This window comes from Ostrinia nubilalis, chromosome 13 (assembly GCF_963855985.1).
Source record: "Ostrinia nubilalis chromosome 13, ilOstNubi1.1, whole genome shotgun sequence".
NCBI lineage: Eukaryota > Metazoa > Arthropoda > Insecta > Lepidoptera > Crambidae > Ostrinia > Ostrinia nubilalis.
This window is the reverse complement of record NC_087100.1, coordinates 6386172-6405000: the sequence shown is the minus strand read 5'-3', so window position 1 is coordinate 6405000 and position 18829 is coordinate 6386172. Positions and strand designations below refer to the sequence as shown.

Sequence of the window (18829 nt, the reverse complement as noted above, 5' to 3'; positions counted from 1 at the left end):
CTGAGCCTATCCAACGCAAAGACAATAGGCATTGTCTCTATGTAAACACAGGCGCCGACCAATCAGCGCCGCCGCTCGCTTCCGCGCAGTAATTAAAAATTCAAATTAGGAACGCGGTCCCCTCGCGCGACGCGGTTGGTGATTACGTGGCGTTAATTACGCGCGACCAATTAAAACGCGGGGCGCTGGGGCCTGGCCAATGGCGGCGCGGCGCTGAAGCAAGGCGTGGTAATTAAGAGCTAAAGGGTTGTGATTTTCCGGGCGTTCTCGGGCTTGACGGCAGGGGGCGTGCGATTAATCAACGCCAGGAACGAGGGAGTGCGCTTTTAGATACCTAAAACAATAGGCTAGGTAGTACATGGTATATACGTACCAACTGTACAGATATTTCTGCAAAGATAAAACAGGCTACAGTTTATCTATATTTCAGTTTCAGTAAATCTAAAGCTTAATTGCGAAGCCTAATGTTTGATGTAATTTGACATAAAGATAACCTGAGACCTCGGTAAGAGCGTAGGGCATTAATCTTCCCGGAAAATTCAAGGCTCTCTCGAATGGGAAATTCGTAATTTTTTCTACACATTTTTCCTTTCTCTACGTTCGTGACAAAATTAACTATATAATTCGGAGATCATGACATGGACGGGTCATATTAATAACTAGTGACTATTATGAAGTTACATGTAGGTCAATTCGAAGTCCAAAGCAAATGTTATTGTGCTATAAAAACGCACCAAACGCTGACGATTACTGTCGTTGCTACCCTATTCTCTACATTTTGTTGTTATTTCATGCTACGTCATTCATATTTCTTTGTCAAGTTACAAGTTCTAGTCTACATATACCTAACTAACATAAACGCTAAACTACGGCTCAAATTCTCTTAATCATCACACTAAAATGTATCCCTTCCCTTGCGGGATAAAATCACGCAACCGTTGGCTTGCAGGTTCATACACGACCTACCAAACTAGACATTCGTCAAGTAGGTAACTTGCAACTTTAGTTACCAGCAAACACTAAGGAAAGGTTTACATTTTAACGTGAATAAAAGCTGCAGTTTACGTCAAAACGCTGAAAGCCTCGCAGGTAGGGTGAGCACTGAGCAATCCCAAGCTGACGGCTCTACGCGCTTATCTCCACGCATCCCCCGATGAAGACCTAAACTGAGTGTGGCCCCTCAGAGAAACAATAACGCCGCTTTATTTGCATGCAGCTATTCATTGGAACGTAAAACAGATGTAGGTGGAGGAATTGAGTTCGTATAGTGATGTTGAAGTTCAGTTTTTATCGATGAAGTGAGAAAACCGCCACGTGCTTTTCGCTCTAAATTAATTGAATGTTCGTTCGTTCGTTCGTTCGTTTCAGCCAAATGACGTCCACTGCTGGACAAAGGCCTCCTCCAAGGTTTTCCACAATGCACGGTCCTGCGCTGCCCGCATCCAGGCTTTTCGCGCGACCTTTACCAGATCGTCGGTCCACCTAGTAGGAATGTGTTTTGTCCAAAAAACTTAAAACAGGAAATGCCGATGGTAGTTTTTTCATTGCCTTTGATCTTTCATTAATTATTCCATGATGAAGTATAAATTGTAATCGTAAGTATAATATCCAATTAATTTACTTCATTATCATACCAATCACTTATAAAGCAGTTTGTTCGACGACTAAATAATAAAACTCTATACATCTGCAAACAACAACGACTTGTCATTATTTGGAAAAAAAACACATACACACAACCACACAACTGCGTGTGATTACAAGAGTTACCTCGTCAGGTGGTCGACGAAGTCCCTAATGGAAATATGGAAAATGAAGAATTTGTCGATATTTTGGAACAGCTCTCCTCCCTAAACAGTAGAGTGCGCAACGCACCTCACTGTGGCTCAAACGCGCAACTATTTGCCTAACGTGATGTTTTATTCCACGTGCCTCGCGTTACAACACTATATTGCGTTTGTATTCAACGTACTTTCGGCATTTCGACTACTTACTTAAATGCCAGTAATAAAATGTTGTCAAGCAAAAATAATCATTTTACTGGCGTATTACATTTTCTTGGTATTGCGCTAAAAGTTTAAAAGCTTTTACATAACGTACGAGTAATAGTTCCCCGAAAACTAACATCATCTCAAAGTCATATTAACAACAACCATTTGATATGTCTATCAAATATAACGCAATACAGTAGTAAAGAAAAAAGAAAACCAATTATCATTCCAGATTTTCTATAGGCTCAAAGCTTTCAATAACGTTATTTTACAGTCCAACCATTACAGCTATTCAAATACCAGCTCAATTCTCACAGGGGCACCCTGTGCACAATTTGCGAAATCCATAAAAAACAAAACACAAACACCGGCAGCGTTATTAACAAAGTCGATGAAGTATAAATGATCCGCGTAGCTATTCCTGAAAGAGAGTTATTCAGCCTCCCCGCCGCCCGCCCGTCACCGCCAGAAGAAAAATGCTAACACGCCCCCGCGAAAACTATTAGTTATTTTGGCACCCCCACCCTGCCGCCTTCGATTATGGCCCACTGCTGATTCTCTCCGGCCTCGAAGGCCACTAATCTCCGTTATATCTGAACATTAACGCCTATTCCAATTTTGTTTCTTTGTTTCCCTGCCAAGTGCCAACAATAACTGGCCAGTTTTGTTGAATCAGCGAGAAGCCATCGACAATTGTGTTTATTAGAATTTGTAAAGCTTGTGTCTCATAGATTTGTATCTCTATCTACTTTAAAGACTGTCATTTTAGTTGTATTTTCATCAAATAAAAGATTAAGGCCTTTTCATTGAAGCTTAAAAGCCACCAATCAAAAATAATAGTGCGTGGAAAACACAAAAAGTCTGTCGGTAAAATCAGGACAGAGAAAAAAATTTAACAGCACAATCCTGTACCTACTGCAGACGCACTGATGAAATTCAAAACAAGATAAAGAATATGGCCCATAAAAGTTTTATTGCTGTTAACTTATTTATGAACTTGGCTACATATTTAAATCCTACGATTCCTACGCGATTAATGGCTCTAGTTATTTATGTGTACGTACGTATGAATATGTTGACAAAAGTTTCGTTTGTGATTTTCCGATGATTAGAGTATTTAGTGTTACTCTATGTACCTATTGATATAAGTAAGTACCTCATCTTATTGTGCCACAGTAAAACTATTAAGGAAAATGATTTTTCTGAAAATGATACTGCCTTTAGAAAAGTAGAACCACACTCACCAAAAAGAGAAGCACTCTTTTACTTTATCTTCGTTGAGAATTGTGTAAATGCAAGAACTTAAAAAATATTGTCAACTCCTAAGTGGGTCGTACAGAAAGACGAAAAAAAGTCTAGATTTTTTTTAAGTACGCTCGTCTTCATAAGCTTCAGTGTTTCTCGTAGTATTGAGTAGTTTCTTACACTATTTTGTTTTCAAAACAGTTGGCGCCTTTTGTTATTATTACCTATTTGTCATGGGTTTACAGGTGAAAACTTTCAGCTATGATAAATTGAATAAGGCAAGGCTGCGATCGCATTTAATATTATCACCGCTGCGAGGTGGGAACGCCCCAATAAGTATCACCAGCGTTTTCACTGTTTTCTTTTTCTTGATACACTTCAACTTTAATTCAAAAATAACAGTTGAATATCTACTTTTCTTGTTTTTGTCAGAGTAAATGTACAAAGTTATGATAAGCTTTCATTAAAAATAGTTATGTTTTTGGTTTTCCATTTAAAATTATTATAAATGTTGTATGTATCATTGTAAACTATAGTAATTTGCTGCTAATTTATTACATTATGTATACCATTGTTTTGAAGATGACGAGAAAAGATTGAAGTTATAATTTCACCATAATACCAAGGCTACAGGGGGGAGTCGGGGATACACATAAGCTGACGTGATGTTATATTTATACCTCCTCACTTTGTCCTCATTTACCCACCTCTAATATCCATATATCACACACACTGATGTGCGCCGATCGTATTCAATCATCGTCCGGCCTACATACAGGGGCGCAAACAATGCCTCCACCCTCATCTGTCATGGCGCTTCCGTCGCACGACCTCCTTGTTTAATTGACCTCCGACTCCTCTCGCGCTCATACATCTACCTACACTAACCATAACAACAAACCCATAAGATGTGTCGCAGATTGATCAGATTGAGAGGCATAGTGTAAGAGGAAAATATTACGTAATTTTTCTGGGAAAACACCAACGAATCGAAATATTAAGTTCACAATTAATTTCTGAAGCTGAAAGCCTCACGAGATCCCCTGCGCGACCGCTTTTGTATTATATTAGATCCCTCTGTCACTATTCTCTTTGAACACGTTACAATTTAATTGACCTCAACCCCTCTGATGCTTCAAGGGTTTTGCTATTCGCTTTATGACATTTCCTTTCTTCACATGCGAATTGCGTAAGGTACATTTTGACGGCGTATTTTTAAACTTCTTATTTCAATTATCGACGACAATTTTTTATTCTCCTCGTCACCAAAATGAGTGCGAAGGGAACCTTTGAAGATACCTTTATCAAAATATTAATCACACTTTGTAAAAGCTCGTCCGAAAACAAATTTGTTATACAGCACACGCAAATTATGATTAAATTAATTTGAATTTTAATGGCTTTCTGTAACATGGTCGCCTCTCGAATAAATTTCAGTTATGGCGAGATCGCTAGGGTCGCCTCCTGGGCCGCGTAATGTTACAGAGTATGAGGCATATGTAGTTACACATTAGGTAACGCGCCCGTACGTAATGTGACGACGCCACACCGCTTACATAACAAACACAAAAGGCTGACACTTACACACAAATGAACAAACGTAGTTTTCACTAGGGCTGCTACAGATAATGCCCCGGAAAAGTTTTACTCTGGAATACATTTTTCTTTGCAATCTTTGAGGAATATGGGAACAAAGAAGTGTAGTATGGAAATATAACAACTAAAAAAAATGAGGAAGATTAGTGAATTGCAAGAGAAAAATTTAGATATCGAGCTTTTTTTAATGCTTATGATCTTTCTCCTGGTGATTACTGAGAGCTCTCTCCAGAGCCTGGCAGATCTCTTCCGCCAAAGGCTTGACGCCAGCGGATGCAGCCACTTGATTAGTGTCAACCCTACCGCATACTCGTACATAGACAAAGCACACAGTCTCGTGAGGTCATCTCCCCTCATTAGGTGGTTAGTTTTCCGGGCGTGTCCGCAGACTCCGGAGCCGGGGGGTGTGAGGGGGCGAGGGAGGGGGGTGGCAGACGGGAACTTACTTAATTAATCCCCGCGCGGCCGCCATTGGCCGAGCGGACTTTAGGCGGGCGGCCATCTCATCGGCCGCGTTAATTGGGCGGGCGGCCGAGCTTGTGTTAATGAAACCTACTCTCTTAGTGTGCACCGTATACGGGACGCACATGAACAACACACGTAGGTGGGCGATACCTACCCGGGATAATGAAACCGGATCCCCTAAGTATGTACGCGGCATATTATGACCGAAGATATAATAAGGGTAGGTGGAGGATAATATAAGGGGTGTTAGGGGGTAGGAATCCTGCCAACGTGTTAATGAACGTTATATACCGACATAATGGTTTCCTGGTTCTATTAGTGAACGTTTTAAGTTACAGTGCTAAAAAGGTATGGTTAGTCAAATGTTCTGTTCATCAAGAGCTAGTCATCGTCTAACGGTAAACAAAAATGATAAGATCGAGATATCATTTACCATCATATAATTTATAACTCTAAAGAAATCAAAGCACATTGCCATTAATTGTATGCAATATCTAACAATAACAGTCCTCAGGACTCTAGCATTAATCAGAAGACGGGTTCTTACATTACTTATCAATTTTATACTTCACAACCTCATTCTGTATAAGTTAGTAATCATTCGATTCGTAAAATTATCAAACGATTCACTTGATAAGCGCCCTGAGGCGTCGCTTCAATCGAAGGAAATTACGGTATCAGCGTTTGCTTTTAAAGGGGAAAATGAAAAAATATATCAAACCCCGTAGAGCGTTAATAAATATTGTAGTAGGGATGGAGTTGGCTCGAAACTAATATTGCTCTCGTCGCGTCAAGTGAACGTATAAAGCTCAGATTTAGCGTGAGCCGAGGGCTGAGCAGGCGCGAAACGCCCAGGTAAAGTACCTACTTACACCTCGATATACGAGGAAACGTAAATTATAATATTGTGTGTGTCGGCGCTAACCCTCTCCGCGCTGCGGGCGCGGGCGTGTGTGCGCGCCCACTGAAAGAAAAGCAATTTCCTCGAGCGGCGGGCGGGGGTTGAGGTCTCGCGCGAATATAATTTTGTTCATTTTTTCATTCGGGCGAGTTAATTCGGCTTCGCGGCGGAGTCGGCTATTGATTAGGGCGCGTCTTACGTTTTAATTTGTTTGCGCGCGCAGCTGCGATGCACCCGCCGAGATGAGCCACCCCGCCCGCGTCCTAATGAAGCCTCCGCTAACTACGCGCTAGTGTAATCACGGTCCTTTTCACAATCACGCTCTGACGTCAAATGTTTATTCTGCCCTGATGAGCGCCGCTCGCCCGCCGTTTGCGAACCCACGATCCACTTCTCTTGAATCTTCATCCACACCGTAATTATATTTAAGGTAGTAAATATCGTTACAAGTTTCTATAAAAGTTTTTTAGTAGTCAAAGAAAATCATGTAAATGTTAATCAAAAAAGGCTTTAGGACATCATTTTAGTTATCCTATAAAGTGTACGTTATGAAGACTACTGTCAAGATTTTGTGTTTCGTATAGTCTGATAATTACAGTTTAACTGAGCCCTTGTTGAATTTCTAATTAATAATTTTCTGTGGTTAATGGCGTAATGTAAATGCAATTAAAGTGATAAGTCCACGATTCTAACTTATGATTCTTGGTTTCAAAAAACGAGATAATTGAAGTTTGAAACTCTTCTTGGAATTTAATTCGAATAAGTAATGAGGTTTCTAACTTTTTATTCTTATTAGGTAAATTTTCCATTCGACGGCTAATTTAACTGTTGTGTGAGTTAGTATATGTATATTCTATAGATTTTGTTAGTTAAAATGGTAATTTAATGTGCTCAGTTATAATACAACGCTACATAAAAAGCAAATCCAAGAGATAGCCTCTAATTACAGATCTAGAAAAGATAGGAAGACTGGAAAATGGATACCAATTTCCTCCGTGAAATCCCGTATCTGCGGCGAGATTTCAGAGCGGGAACGTAATTAACGTTGCATCGTCCGAGCGAGGGTGCACGCCATTGGTCATCTCCCTCCCCCTCCCTCACCCCTGCCCGCCGCCCCCCTGAAACAACGCCGCCTGCATGTGACACATTAGTAAATGAGACGACATTCGTTACGGGAACGCGGCTAGCGCCAGTTTCCTCACTGAAAGCTTGTATTTTGAAATTGGTAAACAAACGGTATACCTGGTGGTAATTTTGTATAGTGGTACAACTATTAATAAATCTGAAAACTTAACACACAGCCTTTCTTTAGGCTACATTCATTCCATTCTGAACATGTAGCACTAAATTCTAATTTTCATTCTCCTCAAATATTAAGGAAAACAGCTTGAGGAAAACATCTCTATAAAAACGTCTTTACTCGTAGATAGTGTGTAAAATGTAGGAGGTCGTCGACTTCAATGACGTAAAAAATATTCGGCAAAAATTATGACAAGTATTTTCAATCATGAATAAAGCTAGTGTGATTAGTAAAAAGCTCGTATAATTTGACCTACAAAAGTAAGTGAGAACTGAAATACAAAAGCGCTTAGAAATTAGAAATGTTGGAAGAAGGAAACGTGACTGATACAATGTTTTATCTGCTGGACGTTGAAGGAAAATAAAAAGCAAAGAAACGTATTTGTTTCCTTGCTCTTATTACACGTATGTTTTCAAACCGCGTCACTTGATTATCTAATATTTTATTCAAGCAGACAGTATTCTTTGAGCTTTGTAATATTACAAAATGCCAATGAAATTATATTTGGCAGAATTTATTTCCGTGTTGTTGTTTACGTCCGTGTTTCAGTTTCGTTTGTAAACTTCAGAAGGAAAATTTAATATTATTGCAACTCAACTGCGTATAAATGCCACTAATGGCTTTCGAATAAGTATCATTGTATTATAATGCGTCGTTCGTTTACCTAGTCTATGGAAACCACTCATGGTCGATGTCCACTTACAAGCATTTCACTTGCACGCATGACCAGCTTAATCGCTACTACATATCCGCTGTGCTGTGACAGTAAATTTCTCTCATACATAATAATATGTACAAATGAAATTCATTTGTACATTCATTCTGTATTAAGAATAGGGCCAACTCATTTCATGAGTCAGATTAATTCAATTCTAAAGTCAAATCAGACGAATTCAAAGTCTGGCTTCTGACATGATTTAAAATCCCTATCGATCTGGAACAACCAGTTTCGATAATCAAAATATAATTTATCCGGAATAAAGATGAGTTTTGACTAACAATGAGTGCATCCCAATTCGAGTGGCCGATCAGTCGAAGGCGAAGAGCTGGCTCAATAAATCGAGACGCCGCCGCCTCCGCTCGGCCATTAAGGCTCTCGATAGTGGATACTCTTCAGTGCTCACTTTGTTTTATTACTTTCATTTTATTGTTTTAATTTGTGTGCGGGTGCGCTATTTGCGTGCGCGCAGTTTGTCGCGCGCCCCGCCCACCGCGCGCCGGCCAATGGCGCGCGCGCCGCTAACGAGCCGCGTGCGCCCGCGCCGAACGGCGCTGCCTAGGGCTGCTTCGGTGGCTGGACTTCACAAGCTTTCAGTCTGCAACTGGTAAAATTTTTCTAAACGCCTTAATTAATTCAAAATGAAAAAGCATTCCATATTATCTGCAAATTGTAACCATATTATTTTGTACCTTCATTGTTTCTGTCATCATTTTGCTAATTACAATACATTACCGAACTAAAGTAGCTATTTTTGGAAAGTTCTATTAGTTATTATGTAAGCTTCGTTAGTTTTGTGATACTTATAATAACAGTAACAAGTCGTATTGAGCTTTTCGCCAGTGATAGTTACTGAAAGGTAGCCCTAGAGTGCGACGCGACGCGATTACGCGTCATGCGGTGCGGACGCGACGCCGCGTGGTGCGCGCACGCATCTCGCGCGACAATGCGCATTGTTTTAGTGGTTATTTTGTTTTAGCGACGTCCGCCGCACCGGCCGCGGCCGCAGCCCGCACCGCGCCTCCCACCGAGCGATAATTTCAATGTCGCGCGTATATTGTGATATTGACTGAGATTCCACTCGGGGCGAGTTTTATCGTCAGAGGCGCGTTTCGTCAGAGCTACTCAATAAGCAATAAACCATTCGTCTCGGAGAAGTTATTTTAAACTCTGACTGGGACTCGAATTGAGCCCACGCCTTTACACCTTTTAAAGGTTATTGTGTTCTCGAAACGCTAAGCATATAACCGTCAGCGACTTCGCAAATATTATTACTTACTAACACAATGTAAGGCCACGCGAGTTATTAATAGTTCACTGGGTTACATTATCGACGCTAAGTAAAGGACACAATGATAAAAATACATTAAAACCTTTTTAAGTATGCTTGTCGTAAATCGTAAAAGACAGAAAGCCACGAAATTCAATTCAAATTTATTCCAAAAAGATTAGCCGATATAAAGAACTGACTGAAAGTTCCAACGACGACCCTGCTGCCAAAAAGTAAACTCATTCCTTTGCCATAGATGTGAAATTCTTTTTTTATTCATTGTCTTTTTATAATTGTTCCTTTTTTTAAATACCTAGTTGAGCTATGAGATCTCTATAAATAAAGCGACCTCTTAACAATATCACGTTTCTCTACAAAAAATATTTCGTAACTTTTTTATTTCTCTCGTAAATTGTTTGTGAGTTCACAAAACATTTGATAACCATTATCGAACTGTTCGAAAACATTATCGACGAAAAGAGAGGAACGTAGAAAACGCTGACACACCTAATTGATCTGCCCCCGTTATTGTTTATTTGAATCTTTTCCTTTAGCATCACGGCGGAACGGGCGAGTCGCCGCACGAATAATATTAAAGGGGAAACTAAGCAATTGATAGTAAAAATGGGCGGTGAAATAGAAAAATATCGTCGGACGCATTCGTGGCCTGGTAAAATATTCAATCGGGGCAATTCGGGTCCGCGTATAAATTCTGTCCCGCCATTATTTGTAGCGCGTCCTCGCGACCGAAAATCGGTACCTACATTGATAGTCGTCATTTTTCTTGTAGGTATCGTTAATATTTTACGGGTGCGTGTCAACGGTTTATGGGGCCACTCTTAACACTAAAACGTTTTAGGCGAACTCTCATTGTTTATACATTTTACTATCCACTTTTTTATAGTTTATTGCCACTCGAGGCTGCCCGGGTTGCTGTTGTGTGACGTTCGATTATGCGCTATCGAACTTGATTTTTATTACGCCCTAATACACTCTGAAACTTTTCCGAATCGTCTTTTATGGGTTCGGCTAACTTATTCGGCATATGTGTGTATATGTGTAGGCAGGCAATAAGCTTTGCTTAGTTTTTCGTATTGGAATCCTATTAATATGATACCGATAGAGTCGCTCTACATTTTTGGTAATTCGGTGCTTAGGTACTTCATAAATCGTTTTTGGTAGAGTTCCCATGTCGATTGATAAATAATTTCCTCCGAATAAGTATACGATGGTTTACATTTTTGTCACTAGCTTTGCTCGTAGTTCTGCTCGTGTAGAGTTTCGTTTGTCATTAAAAGACTAAATCTATCCCCCAGTTTTCCCAGAATAGAATTCAGGCTTGTGTTCTATTCTAGATTACCGTACGTTATTCTGTTTTGGAAATCGTTTGGTGCTTTATTGATTAACTTCAAAAATTATTTCTTGGCTTGAAGTATGAAGCAAGTTAAATTTACAGGGATTTATTTTGTTATAACTGAACAACACAATTAAATGAACACAAGAGTGGTTTTCCCAAAAACAAAACAAATAAGAACATAAATCTAAACCAATCTAAAACACAAAGCCTTCGTCGGTTACTATCTAAGTGTAATTATCCAGCCGAGTTTGCGAGCTCAGAGAAAGAATTGCCGCCGCCCGAGTAGGGGAGGGTGGAGGTAGGCTCACATGGGACGCCTCTAATGAGGTGCCTGAAAGCGACAATGTCTGAGCAAAGCAAATGTGTAGCTATCTACATACGGGGAGGGGCGCTTCCTGCGGCCCGGCGCAGCCGCCTTATTTATGTACACAAATAACGCTAAGAATGTTTTGATTCTACCTATTATCATATTTTACACCCAAGTGCCCATAAAGGTACAGTACTCGTACAATACTACTTTATGCATGTCTTAGGAAATTACGCCTCTCATTATTACAATATTACGCCTGATCCGACGCTGAAACGCAACAAACGTTCAATATTCGCTAAAAGTACAGCCGTATACAAAATAACGTGAAGTATAAGCAGGACCGTTATAGGATAAGTTTATTGCAACATAAGTATAGCTTGATTGGCTAGAGGCCAACTCTACTATAACAACTACGCTCTCCGACTACAACTCGTTAAAGCCAATTTTGAATAAATGTAAGTGCATAGATTGTTTTCAATTGTCTTAAGTTTAAGTAGAGTGAAATGGTATAAATATTTTATCAAGTTTTCAGTAATATCAAATAATACAACTTTAATTGCCATTTAAAGCCAAACTAAAGTGGTCATTCCGGTGTGAGAAGCAGACATTTAGCGGGGATACGGTACGGCGAGATAATCGTATGTATATGGCTGGGAGGTAGCGCTGGCGAGGCAGCGTCGTGCGAAAAGCGAGGGTCGATTGCGCCTTCCGGTCCGGAGCCGGTTTTAATTTCCCGCGCGAGGCGGCGGCGGCGGCGCGTTAAGTTTAAACGCCCGGAGATGAGCGCACACGTACTAATATCATGCACGGCCCGGGCCGTCGCCATAGCGACGCACACTCAAATGACGTGTGTGGCGCGAGGCGGGTGTGAGGCCGGGGGTAATATGATTTGAGCGCCCCCGGCCACCGCGACACCCCGCCCGCTTGTTTGCTCTCCGATGCAATCGCGATACGAGCCCCCCGGCCCCCGGCCCTGTCCGGCGACACATCTCTCACCTCCGTCGTCGATAACCGCATCGGATTCCTTGTTGCAAGCCACCGCATTCTATTGAAATAGATACTCGGCGCCCGCCTATCCACCTACTGCTCTACTCGATTTACACATCACCCCTTGCCGCACAATTTTCAACTTCGCTATATCGTGTCCTTCCGCGAGGGACTTCGTTTCGTTTTGTACATATGCGTCTTTGTGCACCCGAAACGTTGACGCTCTGCGAGACGAGGAATACGTAAAAAAGCAACTGCATTACCGATGCGAAAGTTTTATCACCTTCTCCTGCAGCTCGCCATTAATATTCCATTCGGAAACGTTTTCAACGGCCTAATGCAGTACACATTTCGTTTAAACTACCGAGAACTCCTCAACTGATACAGGTTTGACGCTTTTAAGTGCGGTTTAAAGAAGCAACCCCGACAACAATGCTCATTCTGGTTATGGTACTAATAAATCAATCATGTAGCGCGGCCGGCAACAGTGTAACGAACGTCATATTCGGCCGGTTTTTGCGGGTGAGTCAATCGCGTGTCAGCGGCGGAATCCCACGAGTTTCCCGCGGCCGGTGACAATTACGCGGTGCGGAGCTCATTAGCTGCGGGCGAGCGGCGCTTCATGTATCATGTATAGCGTGTGCGGACGGGACAATAAAGCAATCACTCGGCGCCGGCGACGCGGCCGCGACGCGCTGCGAGCTGCGGCGACTCCGGCGCGATATCCGCTGCGCCGAGACAGCTCGTTACACCCCGAGAGCGTCATTAGAGTATCGAATGTCGATTTATTACATAATTGATGGATTCATCTGAACAAGCTTTGATTGTGACAACACAGACTTCAATATAAAAAAAATACGGTCAAGTTCAAGTCGAGACCGGAGCAATGTAGAGTCCTCAATCAGTTCCCCTTCCAATATCTTAGAAGGGAACTTTTTGCAAGCTGTTTGTTATTAAGGGTACCTACTACTCGTAATGGTGAAAAATTCTCATGTCACATATTGAATAAACACATCCCTCGTTCTTAGCGCAGGGCGCGCTAAAAAGGGCATAAGTCTCCACGTGACTCTACAAAAATGACCAGTGAGTGACTGACCCAATTTTTACTAATCTAATTGTATTAGGTGTTAATCTAACATACACCTAATACTAATTGTATTAGGTGTATGTTAGATTCCCAAAATCTAACATACACCTAATACACTCGCGAGCAAAAGTATGGAATCACCATACTTGTTCCGAGCGATCGTAAGAACTAAATGAATAATAGAAGATAAATAAAATTTGTACCATTTTAAAGGTAATGTTTTGTACTTTAAATTGATACTTTAGATACATTCAGTTCTTAAGATGGCTCGAAACCAAACACAACGGCGTGATTCCATACTTTTGCTCGTAAGTATATTTTCGAAAGACTGTGAATTACAAAAACATCAACACTATGTCTTACCAGTCTTATCATAGTTATTTATGGAGACCATGCTTTATGACCTGTCGGAAAAAAGAACGGTCTTTATCTGAAGGCTAATCATAATATCCGTTTTCTTTAATAAAATTGCAGATGACAGAAGAAAAGAAGACTCGTCTGTCAGAAAATGTTGTTATTCACTTCTGGCAATGGAGAGTTATAGCGCGCAATCTGTCTATCAATAATGATCGATACTCGCGTTATTATTAGTTCCGCTTTGTGGAAGATGAGACTACGAGAAATTCTGAGAACCCGTACCTGAAAGCACGAACTCCTTTGACAAGGTTCAATGCTTTGTATCTTCTACAATTAAGTGCTTTATATTGCATGGAGTCTTTTTAACTGTCTATATCGCCTCACAATCAAATAAAAAGTATACTTTCAAATTTTTCACTTTATAATTCAAAGCTTTCAATCGAAAGTGTTGGATGAACTTTAGAATTTATCTTGACAGCGTGCAGGAATTTCGATATTTAATATCAAAATGCCAATATAAAATTATGCATACCGCTTGTAATAATAATGAATTCCTTTGAAATACTGAGTGGTTTCTTTAAGTCGAGCAATACCCCTTTAAAATTACCTCCAAAATTCCGTTTCTGCTGAGAAATCGTCGTTACGCCTATAAGGTTATCCTAATAGGGTATTGTGACCGTACGAGTGCGCTGTTTGCGGTGCGGTAATTGCGGCGCGGACGCCGGGGGCCGGGAAATGCGCCGCGTGATATATGGTACTACGGCTAATAACAGAGCTCGGGCCTCGCCGCGATTATCCCTTTACCCGGCGAAGACGAATTCGTATCGATCGGCGCGACGCTCGCTCTCGGCTAATGAGAGCGGGATTTACTACTCATTATCCACTTTCGCCGCTGCCCGGGGCGCGATGAAGACGTCGGCGGCGCGGGCGCCGCGGGCGCACAATTTGCCGCGCCGGCCGCCAGCCCGGCCCGGCGCGGCCCCGGGCCCAGCTCGCTTTGTGTTTAATCCCGGGTAATTGCGCCCCGACGCGGTACACCTCCGACCACACGACCAACGGTAGTGGATAATTGCGCTATTGTTGCCCAGCTCCGCCGCGACTGCCTTACAAATAGCTTTCAAAGAAGTTACCCTCCTCAAATTAGAAGGTTCAAACATCGAGTCGACTTTGTTGTTTCGACAATTAAGTTAGATAAGAAAATTAATAGTTGTACTAGCAGCACTCATCGTATGTGAGCTACGGCCGCGATCGCTGCGGTATTACTAGCTCTGCACTTTACAGAGTTGTATTTCTTTGGAGAGAGACTTTATAATGACTTGAGTAATATCGTTTTAGATACAGTATCTGTATCTTCCTGCTAGAGCAGGGTTAACACAAATAGCCCTACTAAAAGTCTAGTCAATTTTGAAACAGTTTGTTTAAAAATTTTGCGATCCCTCGTATTATGGGACTGGCTATATAGCCAAGAAATCGGTCAATTGTATTCCAATAAAAATGACCTACCATTACTTATTAGATTGTAATATTCCAGCTGGTTAGGCCGCGGCTCCATGTTCGTGCTATCCGAGGCGCAGGCTCGCTCGATGCTGCGCGCGGCGCGGCGCTGCGCCGACGGCTCTGGCTCGCTGGTGGACGTCGGCGCCGGCGACGGCGAGGTCAGCCGCCGCTTCGCGCACCTCTACGGGGAGAAGTACGCGACGGAAATCTCGGCCAGCATGCGGAAGACGCTCTTGAGTAAAGGATACACGTGAGTTACTTACCATTAAAATACAAGCTTGTTTTCGCAGCTTCGCTCGCGTTCATTACTGATTATTTGTGGCGTTCTATAGAATAGCACCGGAGAAAGAGATTGATGGACCCCTTGAAGCTGGAGAGGCTCACTCAAGAGCAAGCCATATGAGACGAAGCTGCGGATGTCCAAGTTAGGACAATAACTCGCGGCTCATTGTACTCCGGCGGACACCGTCGGATTTTAGTGGCTACGCTCTTCTGACAGGCAGAGTCGTAATGGGCCAAGCATTTCCCGACGTAAAAAAGCGGTATTTGAGGCGTGTGGAAGTAGTGGAAAAGGGCCTGCCAACTAATAAAAAATGTGTATTACACCTTTCGCTTGTGATTGCAGGCTCCTGGACGTGGACGACTGGTGGCGCACGAAGCAGTTCGACTGCGTGTGCATGCTGAACCTGCTGGACCGCTGCAGCCGGCCGCGCTCCATGCTGCGGGACGCGCGCGCCGCGCTCGCGCCCGGCGGGCTGCTGCTGCTGGCGCTCGTGCTGCCCTACAAGCCCTACGTCGAAGGTGAGCGACACTCAGCGCTGCGACCTGCTGCGCACAGCGGCCGCGCTCCATGCTGCGGGACGCGCGCGCCGCGCTCGCGCCCGGCGGGCTGCTGCTGCTGGCGCTCGTGCTGCCCTACAAGCCCTACGTCGAAGGTGAGCGACACTCAGCGCTGTGACCTGCTGCGCACAGCGGCCGCGCTCCATGCTGCGGGACGCGCGCGCCGCGCTCGCGCCCGGCGGGCTGCTGCTGCTGGCGCTCGTGCTGCCCTACAAGCCCTACGTCGAAGGTGAGCGACACTCAGCGCTGCGACCTGCTGCGCACAGCGGCCGCGCTCCATGCTGCGGGACGCGCGCGCCGCGCTCGCGCCCGGCGGGCTGCTGCTGCTGGCGCTCGTGCTGCCCTACAAGCCCTACGTCGAAGGTGAGCGACACTCAGCGCTGCGACCTGCTGCGCACAGCGGCCGCGCTCCATGCTGCGGGACGCGCGCGCCGCGCTCGCGCCCGGCGGGCTGCTGCTGCTGGCGCTCGTGCTGCCCTACAAGCCCTACGTCGAAGGTGAGCGACACTCAGCGCTGTGACCTGCTGCGCACAGCGGCCGCGCTCCATGCTGCGGGACGCGCGCGCCGCGCTCGCGCCCGGCGGGCTGCTGCTGCTGGCGCTCGTGCTGCCCTACAAGCCCTACGTCGAAGGTGAGCGACACTCAGCGCTGCGACCTGCTGCGCACAGCGGCCGCGCTCCATGCTGCGGGACGCGCGCGCCGCGCTCGCGCCCGGCGGGCTGCTGCTGCTGGCGCTCGTGCTGCCCTACAAGCCCTACGTCGAAGGTGAGCGACACTCAGCGCTGCGACCTGCTGCGCACAGCGGCCGCGCTCCATGCTGCGGGACGCGCGCGCCGCGCTCGCGCCCGGCGGGCTGCTGCTGCTGGCGCTCGTGCTGCCCTACAAGCCCTACGTCGAAGGTGAGCGACACTCAGCGCTGCGACCTGCTGCGCACAGCGGCCGCGCTCCATGCTGCGGGACGCGCGCGCCGCGCTCGCGCCCGGCGGGCTGCTGCTGCTGGCGCTCGTGCTGCCCTACAAGCCCTACGTCGAAGGTGAGCGACACTCAGCGCTGCGACCTGCTGCGCACAGCGGCCGCGCTCCATGCTGCGGGACGCGCGCGCCGCGCTCGCGCCCGGCGGGCTGCTGCTGCTGGCGCTCGTGCTGCCCTACAAGCCCTACGTCGAAGGTGAGCGACACTCAGCGCTGCGACCTGCTGCGCACAGCGGCCGCGCTCCATGCTGCGGGACGCGCCTGCTGCTGCTGGCGCTCGTGCTGCCCTACAAGCCCTACGTCGAAGGTGAGCGACACTCAGCGCTGTGACCTGCTGCGCACAGCGGCCGCGCTCCATGCTGCGGGACGCTCGCGCCCGGCGGGCTGCTGCTGCTGGCGCTCGTGCTGCCCTACAAGCCCTACGTCGAAGGTAAAAACTCGAACTCGAAGCAGCTCCAATGGGATTTTAAGCAGAACCTGTTGGATGTTGCAGTTTTCTATTCTAGAAGTACAGGATCTTCGTCGATCGTCGTGCTGCTCTGCTACCATGTACCTACTCTCGTTAATTGATGTCACAAACATTACACATGGAAACAAAGCATGCCCAATCCTGGGTGATTATGGTGCGGGATTTACATCGATAACTAAAGACAATTATCACTTCTTCATACAAACTGTAACACCTGGTAGTTGAATCTTTATTTAGTATATTTTTTTAGATCCCAATCCTATACAAAAAGTGGCTGTAATTGACCACTAGATTCACCTGTTTGGATGAAAAAAAATTAAAATTGATTTGGATAGTAACTAACCACAATTCGATATGTGCTTACAGTGACAGCAGACCACAAGCCCGAAGAGCGACTGGGCGTAACTGGAGCCGGCTTCGAGGAGCAAGCGACGGCTTTAGTCGAACAAATGCGAAGCGCGGGCTGGGCGCTGAGGGCGTGGGCGCGCGCGCCCTACCTGTGCGAGGGAGACTTCGCCCAGGCCTACTACTGGCTCGACGACTCCGTCTACGTGTTCCAACCGGCGCCCATCGAACCTGGCAACTGATCCGGCCGCAGGACTAGCAACGAATTCGTAAGAAAAAGAAGAAGTAAGCCCGCTGTTACACCCGTGAAGACACATCTGCCGCCAAATATTCTGATGGTGCGTCCAGACTGGGCGAATTTGCTCGCGCGGCAAACTCAACATTTCGCTCTTGAGTGAGCAGGATGACCAGCGTGCCGCGCGAGCTAATTCGCCCAGTCTGGACGCACCATGAGATACTCAGAAGTAAGCCCATTTAGACCGTGGCTGCTCGCTCGACTGATGACACCCACCACCGATGAACTCCTCAGAAGTAAGACTCACTATCCCGTGGCTACTGCCTTGATGACACACGTCTACGAACAAGCCGGTACACTCCGCAAAAGTCAGAAGTAAGCCCGCTGTTACTCCTCTTATGACACCCACGCTATTGAACAGGATGTCAAGCTCCTCAGAAGTAAGCCTATGTAGCCCATGGCCGGTCGACTCATTACGCACCTCACCAAACGAGCCCAGATAAAGTACGGCTAATCGCCTAACGACTTACACCGAAGAAACTGATGTGCTCCTCAGAAGTAAGCCCATCTGGCCTGCGACTATTCCACTGATGATACACGCATCACTATACAAGCCATTGAACTCTTCAGAAGTAAACCTATCTATCCCACGGCTACTCCTACCGATTTAGAGATGGTCAGTCGCATGCCTGAATTATCAAGGTAAATAAGTACTTAATACTCATACTTACGCTATGTACGAAATGTTATCATCTCCCGTGAACCAACCGTAAGTTATAGGAAAATTAGTGACTAAACCTACCAGGCTATACAATACAAATATTACATTATTTTAAAACAGACTGCTATTGTATATTAGGGATGTGTTTACAGAGCGTTGGTAAAGAA

At 45.0% G+C, this 18829-nt stretch overlaps 1 protein-coding gene across 1 annotated transcript in view; it reads left to right on the top strand.

Annotated features, from left to right (window-relative positions):
• The window catches only part of LOC135077251 (uncharacterized), a 62956-nt gene extending 44377 nt beyond the window's left edge, over positions 1 to 18579 (top strand). Inside the window, exons 4-11 of the mRNA XM_063971789.1 lie at positions 15116 to 15331; positions 15707 to 16016; positions 16054 to 16284; positions 16456 to 16686; positions 16724 to 16954; positions 16992 to 17185; positions 17237 to 17322; positions 17728 to 18579. Coding sequence (XP_063827859.1) covers positions 15116 to 15331; positions 15707 to 16016; positions 16054 to 16284; positions 16456 to 16686; positions 16724 to 16954; positions 16992 to 17185; positions 17237 to 17322; positions 17728 to 17948 — 1720 coding nt within the window. The 3' untranslated portion in view covers positions 17949 to 18579. The remainder of the gene's footprint in view (positions 1 to 15115; positions 15332 to 15706; positions 16017 to 16053; positions 16285 to 16455; positions 16687 to 16723; positions 16955 to 16991; positions 17186 to 17236; positions 17323 to 17727) is intronic.
• Positions 18580 to 18829: the final 250 nt, after the last annotated feature.